Here is a 27,096-nt window from a genome sequence, read left to right on the forward strand (position 1 = left end):
CAGAGAAAGGCTGATGAATGTTTTGCTCAAACTGTGTATGCAACTGGTTCACCTTTGATGCTCACAGGCAATGTGTATTGGAAGAGATTTCTGAATGTTCTTCGCCCAGCATACACCCCTCCAACCAGAGGGGTGTATGCTCATTTGCTGGATGCAGAGTTCAAGTGAAGGTCAAGCAAATCATAGAGAAAGCAGACTGTATTGCAATCATCTCTGATGGGTGGTTGAATGTTCGTGGGCAAGGAATAATGAACTACATCAACTCCACCCCTCAACCAGTATTCTACAAGAGCACAGACACGGGACAGACACACCGGTCTCTACATTGCAGATGAGCTGAAGGCAGTCAATGACCTTGGACCACAGAAGGTATTTGCACTGGTGACAGACAATGCTGCAAACATGAAGGCTGCTTGGTCTAAAGTGGAGGAGTCCTACCATCACATCACACCCATTGGTTGTGCTGCTCATGCATTGAATATGCTCCTCAAGTACATCATGGCACTGAAAACAATGGATGCACTCTACAAGAGAACCAAGGAAATGGTTAGGTATGTGAAGGGTCATCAAGTTAGCAGCAAACTACCTCCCCAAGCAAAGTGAGAAGACGACCACCACATTGAAGCTGCCCAGCAACACCCGTTGTGGTGGTGTTGTCATCATCTTTGACAGTCTCCTGGAGGGGAAGGAGTCTCTGCAAGAAATGGCCATATCACAGTCTGACGATTTGGACAGCCCCATCAAGAGGATCCTTCTGGATGATGTATTTTGGGAGAGTGGTAAGCAGCCTGAAACCTATAGCAGTAGCCATTGCACGGCTTGAGGGAGACAATGCCATCCGGTCTGATGTTCAGACTCTGCTAGCAGATGTAAGAGAAGAAATCCTACTGCCCTGCCCACTTCACTGTTGCTCCAAGCAGAGTAAACTGCAGTTCTGAAATATATCAAAAAGCGGGAAGACTTCTGCCTGAAGCTCATACACGCCTCAGCGTACATGTTGGACCCCAAGTATGCAGGCAACAGCATCCTGTCTGGTGCAGAGATTAACAAGTCCTATGGTGTTATCACTACCGTGTCTCGCCACCATGTCCTGGATAAGGGCAAGGTTCTTGGCAGTCTGGCGAAGTACACGTCCAAGCAAGGGCTTTGGGATGGAGATGCAATATGGCAGTCGTGCCAACATATCTCATCTGCTACCTGGTGGAAGGAACTTAGTGGATCTGAGATTCTTTCCCCTGTTGCCTCAATCATCCTTCAAATCCCACCAACATCAGCAACCTTAGAGCGCAACTGGTCCTTGTTTGGGAACACACACACACCAAAGCACGCAACAGGCTGACCAATACAAGGGTTGAAAAATTGGTTTCCACCCGGGCAAATTTTAGGCTTGTTGAGGATGTCTCGCTGTCAGGCTCAAAAAGGTTGGAAAGTGACAGTGAAGATGAGGCCTCAGTCTGATGTTCAAGAGGTGGACATTGAGGATCTCCAGGGAGAAGACATTGAAGCCTGAGTCTAGAAACTGAAGCTTTGGTTGTCTTCCTCTATCATTTTACAGATGTATATTGAAAATGTTTTTGGGAGATGCGATGGATAATTGGGGGATCACTCAATATTCCCTTTCTTTCGTTGTTCAGTGAAATCATCCCATGTGAAGAGTCAACTAATTTAATTAAAATTCAATTGGTAACTGAATAAAAAGATGCGTTTAGACAGGATTACCTAGACATACTGACTAGTTCAGAGGCGCGCTATATGGCAAACCAATCCAAAATCATCTCTCGGCATGTCCAGCTCACTCATGGCTAGTGGGAAGGTTGCTGACTTTTTCTTTGGCTAAACCAACTAGACTCGTAATTGAACAATTGTATTCGTATTTACAGATGGAATACAAGTTTGTTATTAAGATACATGAAAGTTCACGTTTTTCTGCCAAAAACAAATTGTGATAATAAAAAAGAAAAATGTTTATGTTAAAACAGCTTTGTGAAGTAGTGACATACACCTAGTTTCCTGAAATGGGTCACAAATGGCTGAGAGCAACAAGTCACAACAAATAAAAATTACAATTGCAACCATGCCAAAATAACAATACAGACAAATAAGGTCAGGCACGATACGCTCTCCATTAAACAAATACTACTTTATTAGAGAAAGTTTCAAACATGCTGTTCTGGTGAAAACAACTTCAACAGACAGAATGAATTATAAAAAATGAGGTAGCTGTATTCTGGACTGGTCTCAGAGTAGTGGTGGGCTTGTGCAAAGAAGCGGGCCTTTTTAAAGAAACATGGGTGGCGAAATGCGCGTGAAGTAGCCTATTTTGTTCTGTGTCCTTGAGGAAATTCATGGAGGATAACTACTAAATCAGTTTTTAATCACATACACAACTAAACCTTTTTATGAAAGCAAAACATGACAATTTATAACCAGTATTCTGCATCATAAACACCCAATGAGTATTCAGTCTCGTAGTCATTTTCCTTGAGGAAATGCATGACTACTAAAGCAGTTGAGTTCCCATACACAGAGCAACAAAAAAAAAAGCATTTGTGACAACATGAAGATCTGCAACCAGTGTGTATCCTCATTTGACTTTGCTGATATGTGTTGGTATAAGACTGGTATGAAGGAAGGCCAGGGGTGTTCTATGACAGTCCGGGGGGGCCAAAACACGTACTGGGTTTTCATACACTCCTAATAAGGGACTGACTCAGACCTGGGACACCAGTTAAGTGCAATTAACGATCAGGTAGAAACAAACAAAAAAAAGTGTTTCGGCCCTCCAGTAGCGGAATTGAAAAATCCTGCTGTAGGCCATTTCTGCCTGCTCACTTCGTAAATTGGTTGTCACCAGCTCGTCAACAAACGTGTAGCCGGGCAGGCAAACGCTTAAGTCGGCCCTTGAGCACGCTTGCTATTGGGGTTTAGAAACTGGACATCGACAAGTTTAATATTTCACCTTGCCCTCGGTAGCCCACACAACCGCAATTAAACACGATAGATGTCAAATGTTCACAACACATTAAGATGTTAAGATACATGCAATGTTTTTCCAATGTATGAGTGATTTTAGTTCTGAGTTTCACCAACTTTGATGAGCCTTCCTCTCTACAGCCTTGTCTGCCCGAATCTCTGCACTCGCTGGCAAGAACTGACAGAAACCAATTACATGTGCGCTTTCAATAAGCCTACTTTCTTTTTGACATACCCAGTCTCTGTTCCACATATTGGGTTGCAGCTACCCCAAAGAAATATGGTGATAAGTACCTCTGTTCTGTGAACCAGCTGCCACTTGCCATCATCTCCTTGCTTAAAGAATTCTAGGAATGGATCAGATTTCCCAAACAAGTCCTGCAATAGAGACAACCATGAGCACTGGGGAATAAATAATGGGCGGGAGAGAATTCAGAACTGTTTATTACATCTTAATAAAGTAGGCCACTTTCCATTTGAAAAGACTGCACTGAAGTGCCTCGATTGTACCTTCTTATCCAGGCCTTTAGCCTCCACCTCCAGCACTATGGCCCTGTTATCCTTTATCTCCTCAGCAGTAATCTATAAAACACACAATTTATCACAAATGAGAGAATTCATTTGAATATCTCAAGACAATGTTTGCATTAGCCTTATGTTTGTTATCACAACATTTACACAGCCAGTTAAATACTTACAGTAATGGTGCCTTTGCCTGCAGGCTTCCCCTTCTTCAGTTGTAGAGGTCTGGTAATCTTCTTGCTGGACACAATCTGAAAGGCAAAATGGTTGGTTGTTGGAGACACCATCATTCGTGTTAGAAATTCTATAACAACATTGGGTTAAGTTTACACTTAAGAAAAGAAAATGTACACTATGTATAATAAGGATGCGGACTAATTGGTCCACACATTCTTAGATCCTCACCTGTCCCAGCGTGCACTCAAACCCCCCCAGGAAGTCATCATCCTTCAGATCGACAGACTTGTTGTCTATGTCATAGACACCCAGCTTCAACTTCTGCACCTTCTCAAAGTGGTAGTCCAGGAGCAGCTTCTTGGAGAACTCGGGGTCCTGGCAGTTTTTCACCTGCTCTGTGCGGTCCAACTGTATAGTAAAACAGAAAACATCTTCATGAACAAACAATAGGCCATTTGGGAAAATACGGAAAAAGCCCTTAACCAACAATGCAATTCAAGAAATAGAGATAAGAAAATATTTACTAAAACTAAAGTAAAAATTCAAATAAAAAGTAACAATAACGAGGCTATATACAGGGGTTACCGGTACAGAGTCAATGTGCGGGGATACAGGTTAGTAGAGGTAAGTTGTACGTAGGAGTAAAGTGGCTATTCAGTGTTGCTTGCCTCGAAGCGAGCATAAAAAGGCATTTAGCTCGTCTGGTAGGATCACGCCACTGGGCAGCACGCGGCTGGCTTTCCCTTTGTAGTAAGTAATAGTTTGCAACCCCTGCCACATCTGACGAGCGTCAGAGCCGGTGTAGTAGGATTGAATATTAGTCCTGTGTTTATGCATCGCCTGTGTGATGGTTCGTCTGAGGGCATAGCGTGATTTCTTATAAGCATCCGGGTTTAGTGTCCAGCTCCTTGAAAGCGGCAGCTCTAGCCTTTAGCTCGGTGTGGATGTTGCCTGTAATCCATGGCTTCTGGTTGGGATATGTACGCACAGTCACTGTGGGGACGATGTCGCCAATCCACTTATTGATGAAGCCCGGTGACTGAGGCGGTATACTCCTCCATGCCATTGAATGAATCCCGGAAAATTGTCTAGTCTATACTAGCAAAACAGTCCTGTAGCGTAGCATCCGTGTCATCGGACCACTTCCGTATTGAGTGAGTCATTGGTACTTCCTGCTTTAATTTTTGCTTTTAAAAGCAAGAATTATGGTCAGATTTTCCAAATGGAGGGAGAGCTTTGTATTTGTCTCTGTGTGGATTATAGGTGGTCTAAAGTACAAATAATGCAAATAGTGTGGTCTACAGCTTATCACGAGGTACTCTACCTCAGGCAAGCAATACCTTGAGACTTCTTTAATATTAGACATTGCGCACCAGCTGTTATTGACAAAGACACACCCCCACCCCTCGTCTTACCAGACGTAGCTGTTCTGTCCTGCTGACGCACGGAAAACCCAGCCATCTCTATATGATCCGTGTTGTCGTTCTGCCAAAAATAAGATATTATAACTCTTAATGTTGGTAGGATAACCTTGAACGGAGATCCATTTTATTTTCCAGTGAAAATAGAACGGGTGGTAGAGGTGGGTTACCCACTCGCCGAAGAATTCTCACAAGGCAGCCTGATCTCCGCCCCCTGTATTTGTCTTTTCTTCATGCGAATGAAGGGGATTTGGTCTCGGAGAAGCAGTATATACTTTGCGTCAGACTCATTAAAGGAAAAAAATATTCATCCAGTTCGAGGTGAGTAATCGCTGTTCTGATATCCAGAAGCTCTTTTTAGTCATAAGAGATGTAAATAGGTTTGCTGCTACCAAAATCAAGATTGTTATAATACTGTTATTGCATCAAATGGTTGTTTTATGTAATAGAATAGGGTTCTTAGAACTCTCATGTGTCTGTGTTAACACTGACAGTAAATTTAAGATGACTTAGGTGATAAACCTAACAAGCCACATTCCATCCATGCGAGGGAGATTGCTCCAGCCTGACTGGAAGGTAACAGGGAGAGATGGCTCGGGTTGAGAGGAACTTCGTTTTCGGGGCCAAACCCTGGATTCCTTACAATGAGAAGTCTTCACAACAGATACTGTCCGCTGTGAATTATTCATTTATTTCATAGCAAATGCTATCTGGCTGGGGGAATACTCCTTTGTCATATCAAGTGATCCAATCCGCACATCTGTTTGTCATGTAGACTAAGGGGGTGCATCTATGCCATATAAAATATCTTGGTATTCTTTGTGTCAGGGCTCAACCCAACAGTCAAGAGTATTTAGTTGACCAGCCTCGTTATTGCATAGCACTTACATCCTTCACTGGGCTAGATCAGCCAATATGCTAAATGTAGTTTGAAGAGAGCAGAGTTGCAATTGCACTTTCTCTTGAGCTATTTTTATAGCCTACCTTTTAGGAGTGGGAAGAATTACAGACGGAGAAATATGGGTGATCAATATTTAGGCCTTTCTAGGCAATATTGTAAACTGTAGCCTAATCATAGGCCTATTTAGGAAATACATTTCCTTGGAAAAATAACTGTCCCGTACTTCTCCTCCAATTATTGAACTTTTTCCCACCTTTATTTAACTAGGCAAGTCAGTTAAGAACAAATTCTTATTTTACAATGGAGGCTCATGTATAGCCTACTCAATTTGAAACCATACGCGCAACCTGATCGCGCGGGTATGGCTACCGAACTTGAAGCCGCAAGAACGTTTCGTACTTTCTTCTTCACGGACATCCTCCCTGCTGCTCGTTTCATCTTGGCTACTTTCTTCTTCACGGACAGCCTCCCTGCTGCTCATTTCATCTTGGCTACTTTCTTCTTCACGGACATCCTTCCTGCTGCTTGCGCTCCTAAATGTGCTTCTTGTATTTCTACTTTCTCTTTTGTTACATTTCTCCGGTTCTCTTGAGGTCCTCTAGTGCTTCTTCTTCACCCTCCCTCTTCTGCTCCATTTGTTTTGCTGGTAGTCTATCTCCCACCAGACACCTGGCCACCCCCAAATTGGTTGTGAAGGGCTGGGACTCCACCAACTTCGTCTGCTGGTGGAGGATTCGGCAGTGGTGGATACCAGGGGGCCCCATGAAAGGGTTCCGCTCGGAGAAGGGCTAGCCAGGCTTCTTTTTCCTTCTGTTCATCCTCTTTCGTCTCTGGTAGTTCTACTTGTTTTACCATCAGTCTTCTTACAGCTCTATCTATTGAAGCAAGATGCTTTTTGAGGCAAACCACGCACACAGTTCTGGGTTCCGCATTTACAGCAAGAAGCGGTCTCCTGCCTGACTGAGAAAGCAGTAATGTTCTGATGGCACCACATACATACCTGTGTGAGTCAGGGCTCTCAACTCGGGTGTTTTTTTTAAGTACAAGTACGGAAACAGACTCAATGGTGAGCACAACCTCAGGGGTGCAGTGTTAAAAACTGAGCCCAGAATAGACACGCTTGTTGAAAACTTCAACCAGCCACACACACACACACACACACCTCTCATTAGGACTGTGTGGGGTTTTTCTGTGAGATGTGATCGGTCAGTTTATTCCAATTCAGTATTCAAATGTATTGTATCAGCAACAGTTCCAACCTATACTGATGTAAGTGTTTTTAAAATGGGGAAAAATAAAACATGAATAGCTATTTATATTATTACATTTCATTTATTTGTCTACATTGCATTTGTTTTAGGCTGGCATAAGGGCAATGAAATGTACTGATGTTTACGAATAGTTGCATGTTTTCATAAGCTTGGGTCCCAGGAATAACTGAATATCTAATTTGGGTCCGAGGGTGAAAAAGTTTAACAACCCGTTGTATCGGGTTTACTAAGGCGTTAGTTCTATTAGCTATGCTGACTATGACGTTACTTTAGCTAATATGGTGACGTCGCTGGAGGCGGTGCTTAGCAGTTACGATATGGTTTGGCCTGGAAAGTAATTGTTACCTGGTCACATACAGCTGATGTGGTGTGCAGTGATTTCTTATTTATTTATCTAGGCAAGTCAGTTAGGAACAAATTCTTATTTACAATGACCGCCTACCCCGGCCAAACCCGGTCGACGCAGGGCCAATTTTGCGCCGCTCTATGGGACTCCTAATCATGGATGGATGTGATGCAGCCTGGATTCGAACCAGATAGTGTCACCTCATTTCTCTCCTCAACCTTTGTGCATCTACGTTGAACATTTTTCATAGGCTAGCTTGCAGCAATCTCATGATGGGTATATGGAAAATTTGAGTATCAAGTATTAGCCTAAACCTATCGCTGTTACATTGAACCTGGTGAATGGAAATTTGAATGTTCCAAAAGCACAAGTCAGTGGCCTGGAGATGCTAAATATGTTTGTTAATTAAAATCAATTACCGTGATACCGTCAGTCTTATGCATGACAATAACCGTCGGATAAAATTTTCATGACCGCCACAGCGCTTTGGTGGGCCTGATCACCAACGACGATGATACCGCCTATAGGAACGTTAGACATGGCAGAGTACCAGGACAACAACTTCTCCCTCAACGTAGACTACAGAAAAGGCCGGACGAGCACGGCACACATTCGCCACACACACACAATTATCACATACACTGCTGCTACTGTCGATCCTGTTGCCTAGTCACTTTACCCCTTACCACATACATACATGACCAAATGAACGTGGACACCTGCCCAATGAACATCTCATTCTAAAATCATGGGCATTAATATGGATTTGGTCCCCCCTTTGCTGCTATAACAGCCTCCACTCTTCTGAGAAGGAGGAATGGCCGATTAACTTCTCTAGGGTGGGGGGGGGGGGGGGGGGTCAGCATTTGGAATTTTGGATGAAAAGCATGCCCAAATTAAACTGCTTTCTACTCAGGCACAGAAGATAGGATATGCATATAATTAGTAGATTTTGATAGAAAACTAAAGTTTCAAAAAAAACGTAAAATGTCTAACAGAAATGATTTGGCAGGCGAAAACCTGAGAAAAATCCTTTCAGGAAGTAGGATCTTTGTGTGTGTAGTTTTCTATTCAATGCCATTACAGTATCCATTTACTTAGGACTCAAATTGCAGTTTCTATGCCTTCCACTAGATGTCAAGTCTTTAGAAATTGTTTCAGGCTTGTACTCTGAAAAATGAAGGAGTAAGAGCAGTCTGAATGAGTGTCGTGTCAGAGCTTTTTCATTCGCGCGACCGAGAGAGTGCCTTTCTTGTTTACCTTTTATATTGAGGACGTTATTGTCCGGTTGAAACATTATAGATCATTTAGGCTAAAAACAACCCGAGGATTGAATATAAACATCATTTGACATGTTTCTATGAACTTTACGGATACAATTTGGATTTGTCGTCTGCCTGTTGTGACTGCGTTTGAGCCTGTGGATTACTGAAGAAAACCTCAGTTTTGTTCGCGGTTTCGGATATAGAGACTTTATCGAACAAAAGGAACATTTATTGAATGAATGTCTTCTGAGTGCAATCATATGAAGATCAAAGGTAAGTGATTAATTCGCTCTATTTCTGACTTGTGTAACTCTTCTACTTGGCTGGTTACTGTTTGTAATGATTTGTCAACTGGGCTATGTTCTCAAATAATCGTAAGGTATGCTTTCACCGTAAAGCATTTTTGAAATCTGACACAGTGGTTGGATTCACAAGAAGTGAATCTTTAAACCTATGTAAAATAGTTGTATCTTTTCTGAATTTGTATGAGAATTTCTGTATTTCAATTTGGCGCTCTGCAATCTCACTGGATGTTGGCCAGGTGGGACGCTAGCATCCCACATATCCCAGAGAGGCTAACTAGTCCAACGCTCTAACCACCTGCCTCTCATTGCACTCCACGAGGAGCCTGCCTGTTACGCAAATGCAGTAGAAGCCAAGGTAAGTTGCTAGCCAGCATTAAACTTATCTTAGAAAAAACAATCAATCATAATCACTAGTTATAACTACACATGGTTGATGATATTACTCGTTTAACTAGCGTGTCCTGTGTTACATATAATCGATGCAACGCTGGGGGATGATTTAACAAAAGCGCATTTGCGAACAAAGCACAATCGTTGGACGACTGTACATAACCATAAACACCAATGCCTTTCTTAAAATCAATACACAGAAGTATATATTTTTAAACCTGCATATTTAGCTAAAAGAAATCCAGGTAAGCAGGCAATATTAACCAGGTGAAATTGTGTCATTTCACGAAGTCAGGGTATATGAAACAGTTTGGGCCGCCTGGCTCATTGCGGACTAATTTGCCAGAATTGTACATAATTATGACATAACATTGAAGGTTGTGCAATGTGACAAGAATATTTAGACTTAGGGATGCCACCCGTTAGATAAAATACCGAACGGTTCCGTATTTCACTGAAATAGACGTTTTGTTTTCGAAATGATAGTTTCCGGATTCGACCATATTAATGACCTAAGGCTCGTATTTCTGTTTGTTATGTTAGACTTAATTATATGATTTGATAGAGCAGTCTGACTGAGTGATGGTAGGCAGCAGCAGGCTCGTAAGCATTCATTCAAACAGCACTTTTGTGCGGTTTGACTTGCAGCTCTTCGCTAGCACATCGCTGTTTATGACTTCAAGCCTATCAGCCTAATGGCGCTGGTGTAACCGATGTGAAATGGCTAGCTAGTTAGCTGGGTATGCACTAATAGCGTTTCAAACCTCACTCGCTCTGAGACTTGGGCGTAGTTATTCCCTTTGCTCTGCAAGGGCCACGGCTTTTGTTGAGCGATGGGTAACGCTGCTTCGGGTGTGGCTGTTGTCGATGTGTTGTTCCTGGTTTGAGCCCAGGTAGGGGCGAGGAGAGGGACAGAAGCTATACTGTTACACTGGCAATACTATAGTGCCTATAAGAACATCCAATAGTCAAAGGTATATGAAATACAAACGATAGAGAAATAGTCCTATAAATACTATATTAGCTACAACCTAAAACCTCTTACCTTGGAATATTGAAGTCTCATGTTAAAAGGAACCACCAACTTTCATATGTTCTCATGTTCTGAGCAAGGATCTCAAACGTTAGCTTTTTTTACATGGCACATATTGCACTTTTACTTCTCCAACACTGTTTTTGCATTATTTAACCCAAATTGAACATGTTTCATTATTTATTTGAGGCTAAATTGATTTTTATTGATGTATTATATTAAGTTAAAATAAGTGTTCAGTATTGTTGTAATTGTCATTATTACAAATAACAATGTTCTTTTTTTTTTTTTATTATATTTTTTTTAAATAAACGGCCGCTTATTGGCTTTTGTTCCTCCAATAATCGGTATCGGGGTTGAAAAATCATAATCAGTCGACCTCTAGTTGGAACATTGCTGCAGGGACTTGCTTCCATTCAGCCACAAGAGCATTAGTGTGGTGGTGCACTGACGCTGGGCAATTAAGCCTGGCTTGCAGTCTGCGTTCCAATTCATCCCAAAGGTGTTCAATGGGGGTTGAGGTCAGGGCTCTATGCAGGCCAGGCAAGTACTTCCACACCAATGTCGACAAACCATTTCTGTATGGACATCGCTTTGTGCACGGGGGACTTCCCCAAACAGTTGCCACAAAGTTGGATGGACAGAATCATCTAGAACGTCAGTTAGCTTTAGAGTGAAGATTTCCCCTTCACTGGAACTAGCTTTACGCCACTCCAGCAGACGCTTGGCATCGCGCATGTTGATCTTGGGCTTGTGTGCGGCTGCTCAACCATGGAAACCCATTTCATGAAGCTCCCAAAGAACAGTTATTGTGCTGACGTTGCTTCCAGAGACAGTTTGGAGCTCAGTAGTGAGTTCTGACGATATTTACACGCTACGCACTTCAGCAGTCCTCTGTTCTGTGAGCTTGTAAGGCTGCTCCGCAGATCCTCAAGCTCTGTCAGGTTGGATGGGGAGTGTCACTGCACAGCTATTTCCAAGTCTCCCCAGAGATGTTCAATCGGGCTCAAGTCCGGGCCACTCAAGGACATTGAGAGTTGTCCAGAAGCCACTCCTGCGTTGCCTTGGCTGTGTGCTTAGTGTCGTTGTCCTGTTGGAAGGTGAACCATCACCCCAGTCTGAGGTTGAGTGCTCTGCAGGTTTTCATCAAGAATATCTCTGTACTTTGTCAACCAAGGGTGGACGCCAATCAAGTTGTAGAAACATGTCAAGAATGATCAATGGAAACAGGATGCACCGGAGCTCAATTTCGAGTCTCATAGCAAATGGTCTGAATACGTAAGTACTTATGTTTGTATTATATTTGCAAAAATGTAATTTACTGTTATTTAATCCATTTTAGAATAAGACTAATGTAACAAAATGTGGAAAAGTCAAGGGGCACTGTATACTACTAACATGAATGACTTTCAGCTTAAGCTTTAAAATTATTCGGGATTGGTGTCCCGTCCATGGGACGGTTAAGCTAACGTAGGCTAATGCGATTAGCATGAGGTTGTAAGTAAAAAGAAAATTTACCGGGACATAGACATATCTGATATTGGCAGAAAGCTTAAATTCTTGTTAAATCTAACTGCTCTATTCCAATTTACAGTAGCTATTACAGTGAAATAATACAATGCTATTGTTTGAGGAGAGTGCACAATTTTGAAAATGAAAAGTTATTAATAACAAATTAGGCACATTTGCAGTCTTGATACACAATTTTAAAACAAAAATACAATGATTCATTGGATCAGTCTAAAACTTTGCACATATACTGCTGCCGTCTAGTGTCCAAAATATCATTGCACCTGGGCTGGAATAATACATTATGGCCTTTCTCTTGCATTTCAAAGATGAGACAAAATAAAAAATGGTATTATCTTTTACCAGATCTATTGTGTTATATTCTCCCACATTCCTTTCACATTTCCACAAACTTCAAAGTGTTTCCTTTCATATGGTACCAAAAATATGCATATCCTTGCTTCAGGGTCTGAGCTACAGGCAGTTAGATATGCCATTTTAAGCAGATCCTTAAGAGGTTTTAAAACACTGTTTTTGGGAGTGAGGAATATTGTAATAAGGAAATATGCAGTTCACAATGTTTAAATAAATGGGTGAGCAAAAATATTAACCGTTTACTTTGCAAGCACACCAGTATTGAGGCATAAAGCAACATTTACTAGCACAGGCATATGGGCTTTTAGCATGTCAAAATTGCATTTGGAATATGTTCAAATAAATTTTTACATAATCAATATTTTTAAGACAAAATAATGAGAACAGCTCAATAAATAGACAAAGATTGGTAGTTGAACAAGTCATTGCATGCATGCATTTTTTTAGCAGTATATATATATATATATATATATATATATATATATATATATATATATATATATATACACACACACACACATATACATACACACACACACACACACACACACCACACACACACGGGCAAAAAAGTATTTAGTCAGCTACCAATTGTGCAAGTTCTCCCACTTAAAGAGGAGAGAGGCCTGTAATTTTCATCATAGGTACACTTCAACTATGACAGACAAAATGAGAAAAAAAAAATCCAGAAAAATCACATTGTAGGATTTTTTATTAATTTATTTGCAAATTATGGTGGAAAATAAGTATTTGGTCAATAACAAAACTTTCTCTCAATACTTTTATATACCCTTTGTTGGCAATGACAGAGGTTAAACGTTTTCTGTAAGTCTTCACAAGGTTTTCACACACTGTTGCTGGTATTTTGGCCCATTCCTCCATGCAGATCTCCTCTAGAGCAGTGATGTTTTGGGGCTGTTGCTATGCAACATGGACTTTCAACTCCCTCCAAAGATTTTCTATGGGGTTGAGATCTGGAGACCGGCTAGGCCACTCCAGGACCTTGAAATGCTTCTTACGAAGCCACTCCTTCGTTGCCCGGGCGGTGTGTTTGGGATCATTGTCATGCTGAAAGACCCAGCCACGTTTCATCTTCAATGCCCTTGCTGATGGAAAGAGGTTTTCACTCAAAATCTCACGATACATGGCCCCATTCATTCTTTCCTTTACACAGATCAGTAGTCCTGGTCCCTTTGCAGAAAAACACCCCCATGCTTCACAGTAGGTCGGGTGTTCTTTGGCTGCAACTCAGCATTCTTTGTCCTCCAAACACAACGAGTTGAGTTTTTACCAAAAAGTTATATTTTGGTTTCATCTGACATTCTCCCAATCTTCTTCTGGATCATCCAAATGCTCTCTAGCAAACTTCAGACGGGCCTGGACATGTACTGGCTTAAGCAGGGGGACACGTCTGGCACTGCAGGATTTGAGTCCCTGGCGGCGTAGTGTGTTACTGATGGTAGGCTTTGTTACTTCAGTCCCAGCTCTCTGCAGGTCATTCACTAGGTCCCTCTGGGATTTTTGCTCACCGTTCTTGTGATCATTTTGACCCGAAGGGGTGAGATCTTGCATGGAGCCCCAGATCGAGGGAGATTATCAGTGGTCTTGTATGTCTTCCATTTCCTAATAATTGCTGCTCCCACAGTTGATTTCTTCAAACCAAGCTGCTTACCTATTGCAGATTCAGTCTTCCCAGCCTGGTGCAGGTTTACAATTTTGTTTCTGGTGTCCTTTGACAGCTCTTTGGTCTTGGCCATAGTGGAGTTTGGAGTGTGACTGTTTGAGGTTGTGGACAGGTGTCTTTTATACTAATAACAAGTTCAAACAGGTGCCATTAATACAGGTAACAAGTGGAGGACAGAGGAGCCTCTTAAAGAACAGTTACAGGTCTGTGGGAGCCAGAAATCTTGCTTGTTTGTAGGTGACCAAATACTTGCAAATAAATTAATTACAAATCCTACAATGTGATTTTCTGGATTTTTCCCCCACTGTGTGTGTGTGTATATATACACACACACTGCAAAAAAAAAAAAAAGGGAACACTTAAACAACACAATGTAACTCCAAGTCAATCACACTTCTGTGAAATCAAACTGTCCACTTAGGAAGCAACACTGATTGACAATACATTTCACATACTGTTGTGCAAATGGAATTGACAACAGGTGGAAATTATAGGCAATTAGCAAGACTCCCCAAATAAAGGAGTGGTTCTGCAGGTGGTGACCACAGACCACTTCTCAGTTCCTATGCTTCCTGGCTGATGTTTTGGTCACTTTTGAATGCTGGCGGTGCTTTCACTCTAGTGGTAGCATGAGACGGAGTCTACAACCCACACAAGTGGCTCAGGAAGTGCAGCTCATCCAGGATGGCATATCAATGCGAGCTGTGGCAAGAAGGTTTGCTGTGTCTGTCAGCATAGTGTTCAGAGCATGGAGGCGCTACCAGGAGACAGGCCAGTACATCAGGAGACGTGGAGGAGGGCAACAACCCAGCAGCAGGACCGCTAACTCCGCCTTTGTGCAAGGAGGAGCAGGAGGAGCACTGCCAGAGCTCTGCAAAATGACCTCCAGCAGGCCACAAATGTGCATGTGTCTGCTCAAACGGTCAGAAACAGACTCCATGAGGGTGGTATGAAGGCCCGACGTCCACAAGTGGGGGTTGTGATTACAGCCCAACACCGTGCAGGACGTTTGGCATTTGCCAGAGAACACCAAGATTGGCAAATTCGCCACTGGCGCCCTGTGCTCTTCACAGATGAAAGCAGGTTCACACTGAACACGTGACAGAGTCTGGAGACACCGTGGAGAATGTTCTGCTGCCTGCAACATCCTCCAGCATGACCCGTTTGGCAGTGAGTCAGTCATGGTGTGGGGTGGCATTTCTTTGGGGGCCGCACAGCCCTCCATGTGCTCGCCAGAGGTAGCCTGACTGCCATTAGGTACCGAGATGAGATCCTCAGACCCCTTGTGAGACCATATGCTGGTGCGGTTGACCCTGGGTTCCTCCTAATGCAAGACAATGCTAGACCTCATGTGGCTGGAGTGTCAGCAGTTCCTGCAAGAGGAAGGCATTGATGATATGGACTGGCCCGCCCGTTCCCCAGACCTGAATCCAATTGAGCACATCTGGGACATCATGTCTCGCTCCATCCACCAACACCACACTGTCCAGGAGTTGGGGGATGCTTTAGTCCAGGTCTGGGAAGAGATCCCTCAGGAGACCATCCGCCACCTCATCAGGAGCATGCCCAGGCGTTGTAGGGAGGTCATACAGGCACGTGGAGGCCACACACACACACACACACACACACACACACACAGACTTGTTTTAAGGACATTACATCAAAGTTGGATCAGCCGATCTCCTGTGTGTACTTCCGGCGCCGACAGCAATGGCCGGCTCGCTTCGCGTTCCTAGGAAACTATGCAGTTTTTTGTTTTTTTACGTGTTATTTCTTACATTAGTACCCCAGGTCATATTAGGTTTCATTACATACAGTCGAGAAGAACTACTGAATATAAGATCAGCGTCAACTCACCATCAGTACAACCAAGAATATGATTTTCGCGAAGCGGATCCTGTGTTCTGCCTTTCAACCAGGACAACGGAATGGATCCCAGCCGGCGACCCAAAAAAACGACTCCGTAAAAGAGGGAAATGAGGCGTTCTTCTGGTCAGACTCCGGAGACGGGCACGTCGTGCACCACTCCCTAGCATTCTTCTCGCCAATGTCCAGTCTCTTGACAACAAGGTTGATGAAATCCGAGCAAGGGTAGCATTCCAGAGGGACATCAGAGACTAACGCTCTTTGCTTCACGGAAACATGGCTCACTGGAGAGACGCTATCGGAGGCGGTGCAGCCAGCGGGTTTCTCCACGCATCGCGCCGACAGAAACAAATATCTTTATGGTAAGAAGAGGGGCGGGGGCGTATGCCTTATGGCTAACGAGACGTGGTGTGATCACAGAAACATACAGGAACTCAAATCCTTCTGTTCACCTGATTTAGAATTCCTCACAATCAAATGTCGACCGCATTATCTACCAAGAGAATTCTCTTCGATTATAATCACAGCCGTATATATTCCCCCCCAAGCAGATGGCTCTGAACGAACTTTATTTGACTCTTTGCAAACTGGAATCCATACATCCTGAGGCTGCATTCATTGTAGCTGGGGATTTTAACAAGGCTAATCTGAAAACAAGACTCCCTAAATTGTATCAGCATATCGATTGCGCAACCAGGGCTGGAAAAACCTTGGATCATTGTTATTCTAACTTCCGCGACGCATATAAGGCCCTGCCCCGCCTTCCTTTCGGAAAAGCTGACCACGACTCCATTTTGCTGATCCCTGACTACAGACAGAAACTAAAACAAGAAGCTCCCACGCTGAGGTCTGTCCAATGCAGCCAAGCTGATTCCACACTCCAAGACTGCTTCCATCACATGGACTGGGATATGTTTCGTATTGCGTCAGATAACAACATTGACGAATACGCTGATTCGGTGTGCGAGTTCATTAGAACGTGCGTTGAAGATGTCGTTCCCATAGCAACGATTAAAACATTCCCTAACCAGAAACCGTGGATTGATGGCAGCATTCGCGTGAAACTGAAAGCGCGAACCACTGCTTTTAATCAGGGCAAGGTGACTGGTAACATGACCGAATACAAACAGTGCAGCTATTCCCTCCGCAAGGCTATCAAACAAGCTAAGCGTCAGTATAGAGACAAAGTAGAATCTCAATTCAACGGCTCAGACACAAGAGGTATGTGGCAGGGTCTACAGTCAATCACGGACTACAAGAAGAAAACCAGCCCAGTCACGGACCAGGATGTCTTGCTCCCAGGCAGACTAAATAACTTTTTTGCCCGCTTTGAGGACAATACAGTGCCACTGACACGGCCTGCAACGAAAACATGCGGACTCTCCTTCACTGCAGCCGAGGTGAGTAAAACATTTAACCGTGTTAACCCTCGCAAGGCTGCAGGCCCAGACGGCATCCCCAGCCGCGCCCTCAGAGCATGCGCAGACCAGCTGGCCGGAGTGTTTATGGACATATTCAATCAATCCCTATACCAGTCTGCTGTTCCCACATGCTTCAAGAGGGCCACCATTGTTCCTGTTCCCAAGAAAGCTAAGGTAACTGAGCTAAACGACTACCGCCCCGTAGCACTCACTTCCGTCATCATGAAGTGCTTTGAGAGACTAGTCAAGGACCATATCACCTCCACCCTACCTGACACCCTAGACCACATATGTCAGAGTCAAGGCCCGCGGGCCACATGGGATGATCTTGATTTATTATTAGAACCGGCCCGCAGCAAGCCGGCAGCCCGCAGATCTTTTACACGCACCAATACTACATTTCCCACAATGCAAAGGTGACGCACCGAGCAGTAGGCTGCTTCATTTCAATATTTATTGGCACAGCAGTCGTCAGCATCACAGTAAAATTAACTTTCAGATACCCATCAAAAATGGCAAAACGGAAGGTGGATACTGAGAACCGGGGGTTTCAAACAAGGTGGGAGTCGGAGTATATGTTCACGAAGGTAGCTGGAAAACCTGTGTGTCTTCTGTGTGGAGAAAGTGTGGCGGTACTGAAAGAGTATAATCTGAGACGACATTATGAAACGAAACACGCGGACAAAAACAAGAATATGGACATGGAACAAAGGCTACAAAAGGCAGAGGAATTAAAACGAGGCCTCAAATCTCGACAGGCTCTGTTCAAAAAAGCCAAATCACAAGGCCAGGCTGCTGTCAAGGCCAGTTTTATTTTGGCAGAAGAGATCGCTAAATCAGCCCGGCCATTTACGGAGGGGGATTTCATCAAAAACTGCATGATTAAAGTTTGTGACGAAGTTTGCCCAGAAAAAAGGCAACTCTTTTTAAATGTGAGTCTGAGCAGAAACACCATTGCCGAGAGAGTAGACCAGTTGTCCATCAATCTAAAAGAGCAGCTTGTGAAAAAGGGAAAAGATTTTATTGCATATTCCTTGGCTGTGGATGAGAGCACCGACATTTCTGACATTGCCCAGTTGTCAATTTTCATCCGCGGAGTGGACTCCAACCTAAGCGTGACAGAGGAGTTTTTGGCTTTACGTCCTATGCATGGCACAACTACGGGGCATGATTTGTATGAAGAGGTGTCAAGATGTGTAAATGAGATGGAGCTGCCTTGGGAAAAACTCGTGGGTTTGACAACCGACGGAGCACCTGCGATGTGTGGACACAGGAGCGGACTGGTGGCGAAGATACGGGAAAAGATGCAAGAGGAAAACGCGACAGGTGAGCTGACAGCTTATCATTGTATCATACACCAGGAAGCGTTGTGCGGTAAAGCCTTGAAAATGGAGCATGTAATGAGCATCATCACGCGCACAGTTAACTTTATCAGAGCCAAAGGTTTGAATCACCGCCAGTTCAAGGCATTTCTGACGGAGTTAGAAACGGAGCATGGTGATTTGCCTTATCACACAGAGGTGCGATGGCTAAGCCAGGGAAAGGTGCTTCAAAGATGTTTCGAGCTTCGTGAGGAGATTTGTCTGTTCTTGGACAGCAAAGGGAAAGACACAACACAACTCCGAGACGAAATGTTTCTGTGTGAAATGGCTTTTCTGTGTGACATTACGAGTCATCTGAATGCAATAAACTTGCAGCTGCAGGGTCGGGATCGTGTCATCTCTGATATGTACAGTACAGTGAAGGCATTTAAAACCAAACTGACTCTGTGGGAGACGCAGATGCGGAAAGAAAATTTGAGCCACTTTCCCAGCTGCCAGACCATGAAAGAGAAGCTCTCTACCAGTGCGTTCCCGAGCACACAGTTGGCTGATAAAATAGGTATGCTTGCCGCTGACTTTCGACGCCGATTTGCTGACTTTGAAGCACAAAAAAGCAGGTTGGAACTGCTCGGTAACCCATTTGCTGTTGACGTGGAAAGCTCACCACCAAACCTCCAAATGGAGTTGATTGACCTCCAATGCAATGATGCACTGAGGGCAAAATATGCGGCAGTGGGTGCTGCGGAGTTCGCCCGTTTCCTCCCCGGCACAATGCCCCAGCTGCGCATCCAGGCTGCTCAAACGTTGTCTATGTTTGGCAGCACATACCTGTGTGAACAACTGTTTTCTTTGATGAACCTGAACAAAACATCACACAGAAGTCGACTTACTGCTGAACACCTCCACTCAATTCTGAGGATTTCTTCAGCTCAGAGCCTTACCCCGAACATTGATGAACTTGTGGAAAAGATGGGACACCACCAAGTATCACCCTCAACCTCAAACAAGTGAACATTACTGTGCAATCACATATTTAGAGTTTTTACTCAGTTCAAGTTTAAAAGTTAAAATTTAATATGTTTTCACTGCATGTTACTTCTCCTTAAACAAAGTGTTGTTTTTGATTAATAGATTTTTGCACTTTATTTTTTTGTATTTCAATCCAATTATATTTTAAAAATATTTCAGTTGAGTGGATGATAGAAAATTGCTATTATTGTTTTTTCTTTGAAGTAAATTTAGCCCACTTTTGCTAAAATAGAAAATATAGTCTACTGATGGTGCCTTGAATACCGGTTTCTTTCATTTAATGTTCATGTTATGGGGATATTTATATAAAGGAAATTTGTCTTTTGTGTCTGTTGAAAATTAAAGATTACTGACAGAGCCATAAGAAAATATTGCTTTATTTATCTGATCATATTGTAATATATTTGTTAGGTTTTCAGTAGGTTCAATTAGGTTCACTAGACTATATGCGTCATTTAAAAATTTTTCAATGAACATTCGAACAGTCCGGCCCTCGTCTTGTAGCTGATTTTTTTATTTGGCCCTCCGTCCATTTGACTTTGACACCCCTGCCCTAGACCCACTCCAATTTGCTTACCGCCCAAATAGGTCCACAGGCGATGCAATCTCAACCACACTGCACACTGGCCTAACCCATCTGGACAAGAGGAATAGCTACGTGAGAATGCTGTTCATTGACTACAGCTCGGCATTCAACACCATAGTACCCTCCAAGCTCGTCATCAAGCTCGAGACCCTGGGTCTCGACCCCGCCCTGTGCAACTGGGTACTGGACTTCCTGACGGGCCGCCCCCAGGTGGTGAGGGTAGCCAACAACATCTCCACCCCGCTGATCCTCAACACTGGGGCCCCACAAGGGTGCGTTCTGAGCCCTCTCCTGTACTCCATGTTCACCCACGACTGCGTGGCCACGCACGCCTTCAACTCGATCATCAAGTTTGCGGACGACACAACAGTGGTAGGCTTGATTACCAACAACGACGAGACGGCCTACAGGGAGGAGGTGAGGGCCCTCGGAGTGTGGTGTCAGGAAAATAACCTCACACTCAACGTCAACAAAACTAAGGAGATGATTGTGGACTTCAGGAAACAGCAGAGGGAACACCCCCCTATCCACATCGATGGAACAGTAGTGGAGAGGGTAGTAAGTTAAGTTCCTCGGCATACACATCACAGACAAACTGAATTCGTCCACCCACACAGACAGCATCGTGAAGAAGGCGCAGCAGCGCCTCTTCAACCTCAGGAGGCTGAAGAAATTCAGCTTGTCACCAAAAGCACTCACAAACTTCTACAGATGCACAATCGAGAGCATCCTGGCGGGCTGTATCACCGCCTGGTACGGCAACTGCTCCGCCCACAACCAAAAGGCTCTCCAGAGGGTAGTGAGGTCTGCACAACGCATCACCGGGGGCAAACTACCTGCCCTCCAGGACACCTACACCACCCGATGTTACAGGAAGGACATAAAGATCATCAAGGACAACAACCACCCGAGCCACTGCCTGTTCACCCCGCTATCATCCAGAAGGCGAGGTCAGTACAGGTGCATCAAAGCTGGGACCGAGAGACTGAAAAACAGCTTCTCTCTCAAGGCCATCAGACTGTTAAACAGCCACCACTAACATTGAGTGGCTGCTGCCAACACACTGACTCAACTCCAGCCACTTTAATAATGGGAATTGATGGGAAATTATGTCAAATATATCACTAGCCACTTTAAACAATGCTACCTAATATAATGTTTACATACCCTACATTATTTATCTCATATGTATACGTATATACTGTACTCTATATCATCTACTGCATCCTTATGTAATACATGTATCACTAGCCACTTTAACTATGCCACTTTGTTTACATACTCATCTCATATGTATATACTGTACCCGATACCATCTACTGTATCTTGCCTATGCTGCTCTGTACCATCACTCATTCATATATATTTATGTACATATTCTTTATCCCCTTACACTGTGTATAAGACAGTAGTTTTGGAATTGTTAGTTAGATTACTTGTTGGTTATTACTGCATTGTCGGAACTAGAAGCACAAGCATTTCGCTACACTCGCATTAACATCTGCTAACCATGTGTATGTGACAAATAAAATTTGATTTGAGCCTGTAGTGTGGTTTTCCACTTTAATTTTGAGTGTGACTCCAAATCCAGACCTCCATGGGTTGATAAATTTGATTTCCATTGATAATTTGTGTGATTTTGTTGTCAGCACATTCAACTATGTAAAGAAAAAAGTATTTAATAAGAATATTTCGTTCATTCAGATCTAGGATGTGTTATTTGAGTGTTCCCTTTATTTTTTTGAGCAATATATATATATATTTTTTTTTTACTTGAAAAGACTTGAGACTCGAACGTTGTGACTCAAATAATATTGACTTAGTCTCACTTCTGTTGTAGACATTGCGTGCTAGGAATATGGGACCAAATACAAAACTTCTGACTAATAGGTGGATTTGTCCAAATATTTTTTGGTTCCCTAAAATGTGGACAAAAAGTGCAGTCATTTCTGAACGAATCACCCGATATTGGATGAAAATAGCCTGAAACAAAAGCTGACAGTCTGCACATTAACCTCAGTCATTGTATCATTTCAAATCCAAAATGCTGGAATACCGGGGCATAACACACAATGTATCAGTGTCAATATACCTTTGGACCTCACTGAATGTTGCCAATTTTTAAAATGTGTCGATTAGTTAGACTTTCTCCCTACCTCGGTCCACTTGTCATCCCCAATGCTCTGCAGCAGCACGCAGAGTGGGTCAGACTTAGATCCAACGTCTTTGTCGAGGAGATTGCTGCACGAGATGGAGAGTTCTACTTTTGACACACATTGCGAAGCCATCTGAAAAAGACAGGAAGAAAAACAAGATTTCAGATCAAATGTGACTATATTAAAAGCTAAAGTCTCCAGTTAAAAACAATAACAACGGGGTCCCTGCCACTTGCGTTGGTATGACGCTAAGGAAATGTGCCAGGGAAATTAAAATCCTCTCAAATTCATAGATAACGCTCCAGATGCAGGGACCGACAGTCCATTACATTTATTTTATTTTTTAAATATTTGAAGCCGTTTACATTCTTGTTGTTTATAAACAATCAAGTAACGATCCCTTATATGTTGGGTTATGATAAAGAAAAACAGCCCATGAGGCATTTATAAATTATATTCTTCAGGAATAAATAATATAAAGAATTTAAATTACCATTAACCGCTTCCCATATCCCAGGCTTTGCTTTAATGTACACTGCTCAGTAAAAATGGCAATTTTGAGAATGAGTGAGTCAACCAGGTCGGCATAGAGGAAATAAAAAAAATGGGACAGGTTCTTAGCTAGCAGATTGTAATGGGCTGGGATGCGATGCTCCATTAGCAGTCACGTTAGATACTGTTTGGTGTAGCAGAGAACGGCGATTTTTCCTCAATTTCCGATTTGGAAGGCAATCAAATGTATTCTAAACATCCATGTCCAGTTGCAGGGGGTTTTGTTTGAATTCAGAAAATGTGATGTTATTAAATACTTGTTTTGCTCCAGGAAGTAATTCAACAACGGGCACACCGCCATCTTGTCAATTTCAAATCTTTTCTCTCATTGAGGGGATTCGGTTAATCTGGCCAAGGCACTCGGTAGGTGTGTTGTGCACCAGGAGAAAGTTGATTGCATTAGAACCAGACTGCCTTCCGGGCGTGAGCAAGGTGCCCAGTTCAATGCCTAGGTCAGCTCAAGAAAGTGACATAATTAAAAAGGGCCCAGTGTGTGTGTGTACACACACACACACACACACACGAAGTCAGAAGGTTGCATACATTTAGGTTGGAGTCATTAAAACTAATTTATCCAACCACTAACAAACAATATTTTTGGCAATTTGGTTATGACATCTACTTTGTGCATGACAAGAGTAATTTTTCCAACAATTGTTTACAGACAGATTATTTCACAGTATCACAATTCCAATGGGTCAGAAGTTTACATACACTAAATTGACTGTGTATTTACTTGGCGACCATGGCCTTTTATGGCCTTTTTTGCCTTTACCTCCCTTATCTCACCTCATTTGCTCACATTGTATATATACTTATTTTTCGACTGTATTATTGACTGTGTTTGTTTTACTCCGTGTGTAACTGTGTTGTTGTACCTGTCGAACTGCTTTGCTTTATCTTGGCCAGGTCGCAATTGAAAATTAGAACTTGTTCTCAACTTGCCTACCTGGTTAAATAAAGGTGAAATAAAAAAATAAAAAAATTGACCATGCAGACGAACGAAAGTGTCTCGTGGTCAAAGCAACAACAAATGCGCTCCTTGAGTGACAGGGGGTGGGACTAGGTCTGTGTGGAAAGCAGCATGGAGAAAGAGTGGTGGGATGACTCAAGTAGCGGTGTAAACTATAAGAATTGACGTTACACGCGTCGTATCACATTTAACAAACCAAACATTCAAATACTGTTATAGAAGGTAAAGTAAAAACCCAAACCAGTCCGTGCATCAATACCGGTATATAGTAAAATACAGTATTACCGCTCAGCCCTAGACTCTACACACCTGCTCACATATGAGCTGCTGCTACTGTTTGTCATATCCTGTTGCTTAGTCCCCTTCCCCCTATACATATCTAACGCCATCACTCCAGTATGGGGCGCTAGGTAGCCTAGTGGTTAGAGCATTGGACTAGTAACCAAAAGGTTGCAAAATCGAACCCCGAGCTGACAAGGTAAATTCTGTCGTTCTGCTCCTGAACAAGGCAGTTAAACCACTGTTCCTAGGCAGTAATTGAAAATAAGAATTCCCTGCACATGTAAATATGGTATTGGATCTGACTTTAAATATTTCCTGTATATAGTATGCTTGCTTTAATGTGCATTTCATATTTCCTATTATTATTGATTGCTGGGTTTTGAGTTTACAAGAAAGGCACTTCACTTAACCAGTTTATAATATCAATAAGGCACCCTGCGGGGTTTGTGGTATATGTTGCTGTATCCAGGCACTCCGTGTTGAGTCAAGCATAAGAACAGCCCTTACGTTTCGATCACACCGACAGCTTCATTGCATTTTGATACACCAGAATGACATTAATTTCCAATGGAACGCTGCGTTTGCCTTGCAGCATTGCGTTGCAGAGGCAGTTGGAGGGCGTTCGGTGTGTTGCATATCTATCGAACGTATGCGTCAAACTGTATGTGTTCGGCTTGACAGAAACGGAAGCAGAAGGTGAATGTTTTACTTTTGTTGCATACATACATACCCAGATGATGCTGCACACTAGATTGCGCAACCATACTATCGGTGTACTCGAAGCGTTAGCCCTGGTGTATTGGCCACATACCACACCCCCTTGTGCCTTATTGAGTAATCATAACAGTCAAACGAGTTAATTTTCCATCAATGGATGTGGATTTATCTTGGGAGTTTAATACGAGCTAATTATCTTATCTTGAGACATATTCAAATTCCTTTAAGTCATAGCTCGCAATAATTATTATTTAGAGTTAAACCGGATATTGCATCTAACGTTGTTAAAAATTACTACGATATTTCTTAATTGCCTCAACGTTATTACGTTAAAAGGTTTGTATAAATGTCAACTCTTTTGCTGTGAAAAAAATGTTGGGCTAGTTTTCAGGCCTTTTGGGCGGGTTTTGAGTAGTCGTCATGCTAGAAACCCTGGCTCAAAACACACTGGTACTGTTTATTTACAATAAACTACATACTTCCTAGTTAACAGCAAAAGTTCAGATGTAAATCAGACACCCTGAAAACTACCAGACGCTTATTCTATAGTAGAGACTCGACATGGAGAGAGAACTTCCTATAAAGTTAACTCAACCATTAAAAAAAGAAGCCTGACAAGAACCCCAAGGCCAGGGCCTATTACGCCCATAAAATAACAATACACGGATTTGCCTGCTCACCTCGATCTCTAAACTAGCAGAGGCTACTTTATAAAAAATAGGTAAGCTACAAATATTACCTTGTCGCACGAAACGGAATATCAGGTCTCTTTTGAAACAGTTGTAATTGTCTTGCAACTGAACAGCACACTGCCGTAACACGAAATGAATGTGGAGTCGAGGAAATATTTCCTAAAAAAGGTGTGGCAGATGGTCAAGTGAGCTCAACATTGGATGATCAGCCACCATAAAAACGTTCTTATTGGACAAGAGACAACGTCACTTGTGGTGCCCGCAGTGCAGGGGGAAGGGTCCGTCCGTGCTAGCCGAATTCCTTGGGACGTCCCTACCCCATGCAAGCCGTTGAAGTTTAACATGGTTAAGGCAAATATTTGTATATTTGAGGTTATGGTTAGGTAGGGGACGTCCTAAGAATCCCAGATAGTACTGACCGTGCAGGAAGTGACTACACACATATCCCGGTTGTCACTAGTTACCACAGCCACAAATTGCCTGTATAGTAAAACAACAAAAAAAAGTGATTTTTGGTCTTAATTTAAGATTAAGGTTAGTCATAATGTTAGCAGTGTGCTTAGGGTTAAGTTTATGGTTAGGTTTAGAAATGGTAGAAATAGGCGGGGTTTAGCCATTTGGGGCGCATTAGGGCGGCAGGGTAGCCTAGTGGTTAGAGTGTTGCAAGTTCAAACCCCCGAGCTGACAAGGTACAAATCTGTCGTTCTGCCCCTGAACAAGGCAGTTAACCCACTGTTCCTAGGCCGTCATTGAAAATAAGAATTTGTTCTTAACTGACTTGCCTAGTTAAATAAAGGTAAAATAAAAATAAAAATACATTTGTGGCTGTGGTAATTAGTGACGAACGCATATCCCTGGTTGAAGCTGCACCCACTGAGACAGAAAAAAAATAATTCACCCTACAGATATAAAAGATGTAGCCATTTATAATTAGCCTATCCATCCGATGTGCAATGTTAACGTATAAACTCCGTTCAATAAAAAGCCAGCCATTAACCACCGTTGGAAACGGAGCTAACTAAACCAAGCGATACACGTACATTTGTTAATCATTTTATATTATTAGAATTTGCTTGTACAATATCTTTTCTAGTGTCACTAGCGCTGTATTCCAAACACTTAACAGACACATCCTTTCCCCCCAGCCCTCAAATTAAGTGGACACTTCTGATAACGTTTCATGACGTCTGACGAGTATACACTTGCGGGGTGAGGAAGGAAGGAATTATTTTTAAACGGACCGCCCTTGCCCGGAAATTCGTCACATGTTTTCATCCACCGGTAGCTTGTTGGTGCTTTATATGCGCTACAGTCAAATATGATTGATT

At 42.8% G+C, this 27,096-nt stretch overlaps 1 protein-coding gene across 3 annotated transcripts in view; it reads right to left on the reverse strand.

The window, feature by feature from the left end:
* The window catches only part of cpne1 (copine I), a 65,239-nt gene that overhangs the window by 17,588 nt on the left and 20,555 nt on the right, over positions 1–27,096 (reverse strand). Inside the window, exons 1-6 of one of the 3 annotated variants that reach the window (XM_021568361.2) lie at positions 25,816–26,075; positions 22,553–22,684; positions 3,901–4,080; positions 3,672–3,746; positions 3,484–3,555; positions 3,268–3,351 (exon numbers count right to left, since the gene is read on the reverse strand). In XM_021568361.2, the coding sequence (XP_021424036.1) occupies positions 3,268–3,351; positions 3,484–3,555; positions 3,672–3,746; positions 3,901–4,080; positions 22,553–22,684 (543 nt within the window). In that variant the 5' untranslated portion in view covers positions 25,816–26,075. Of the gene's footprint in view, positions 1–3,267; positions 3,352–3,483; positions 3,556–3,671; positions 3,747–3,900; positions 4,081–22,552; positions 22,685–25,815; positions 26,076–27,096 lie in introns of those variants that run through there. The other 2 variants (XM_021568363.2, XM_021568362.2) reach the window with 2 other exon arrangements.

The sequence above is a fragment of the Oncorhynchus mykiss genome, chromosome 17 (assembly GCF_013265735.2).
Source record: "Oncorhynchus mykiss isolate Arlee chromosome 17, USDA_OmykA_1.1, whole genome shotgun sequence".
Classification (NCBI taxonomy): Eukaryota; Metazoa; Chordata; class Actinopteri; order Salmoniformes; family Salmonidae; genus Oncorhynchus; species Oncorhynchus mykiss.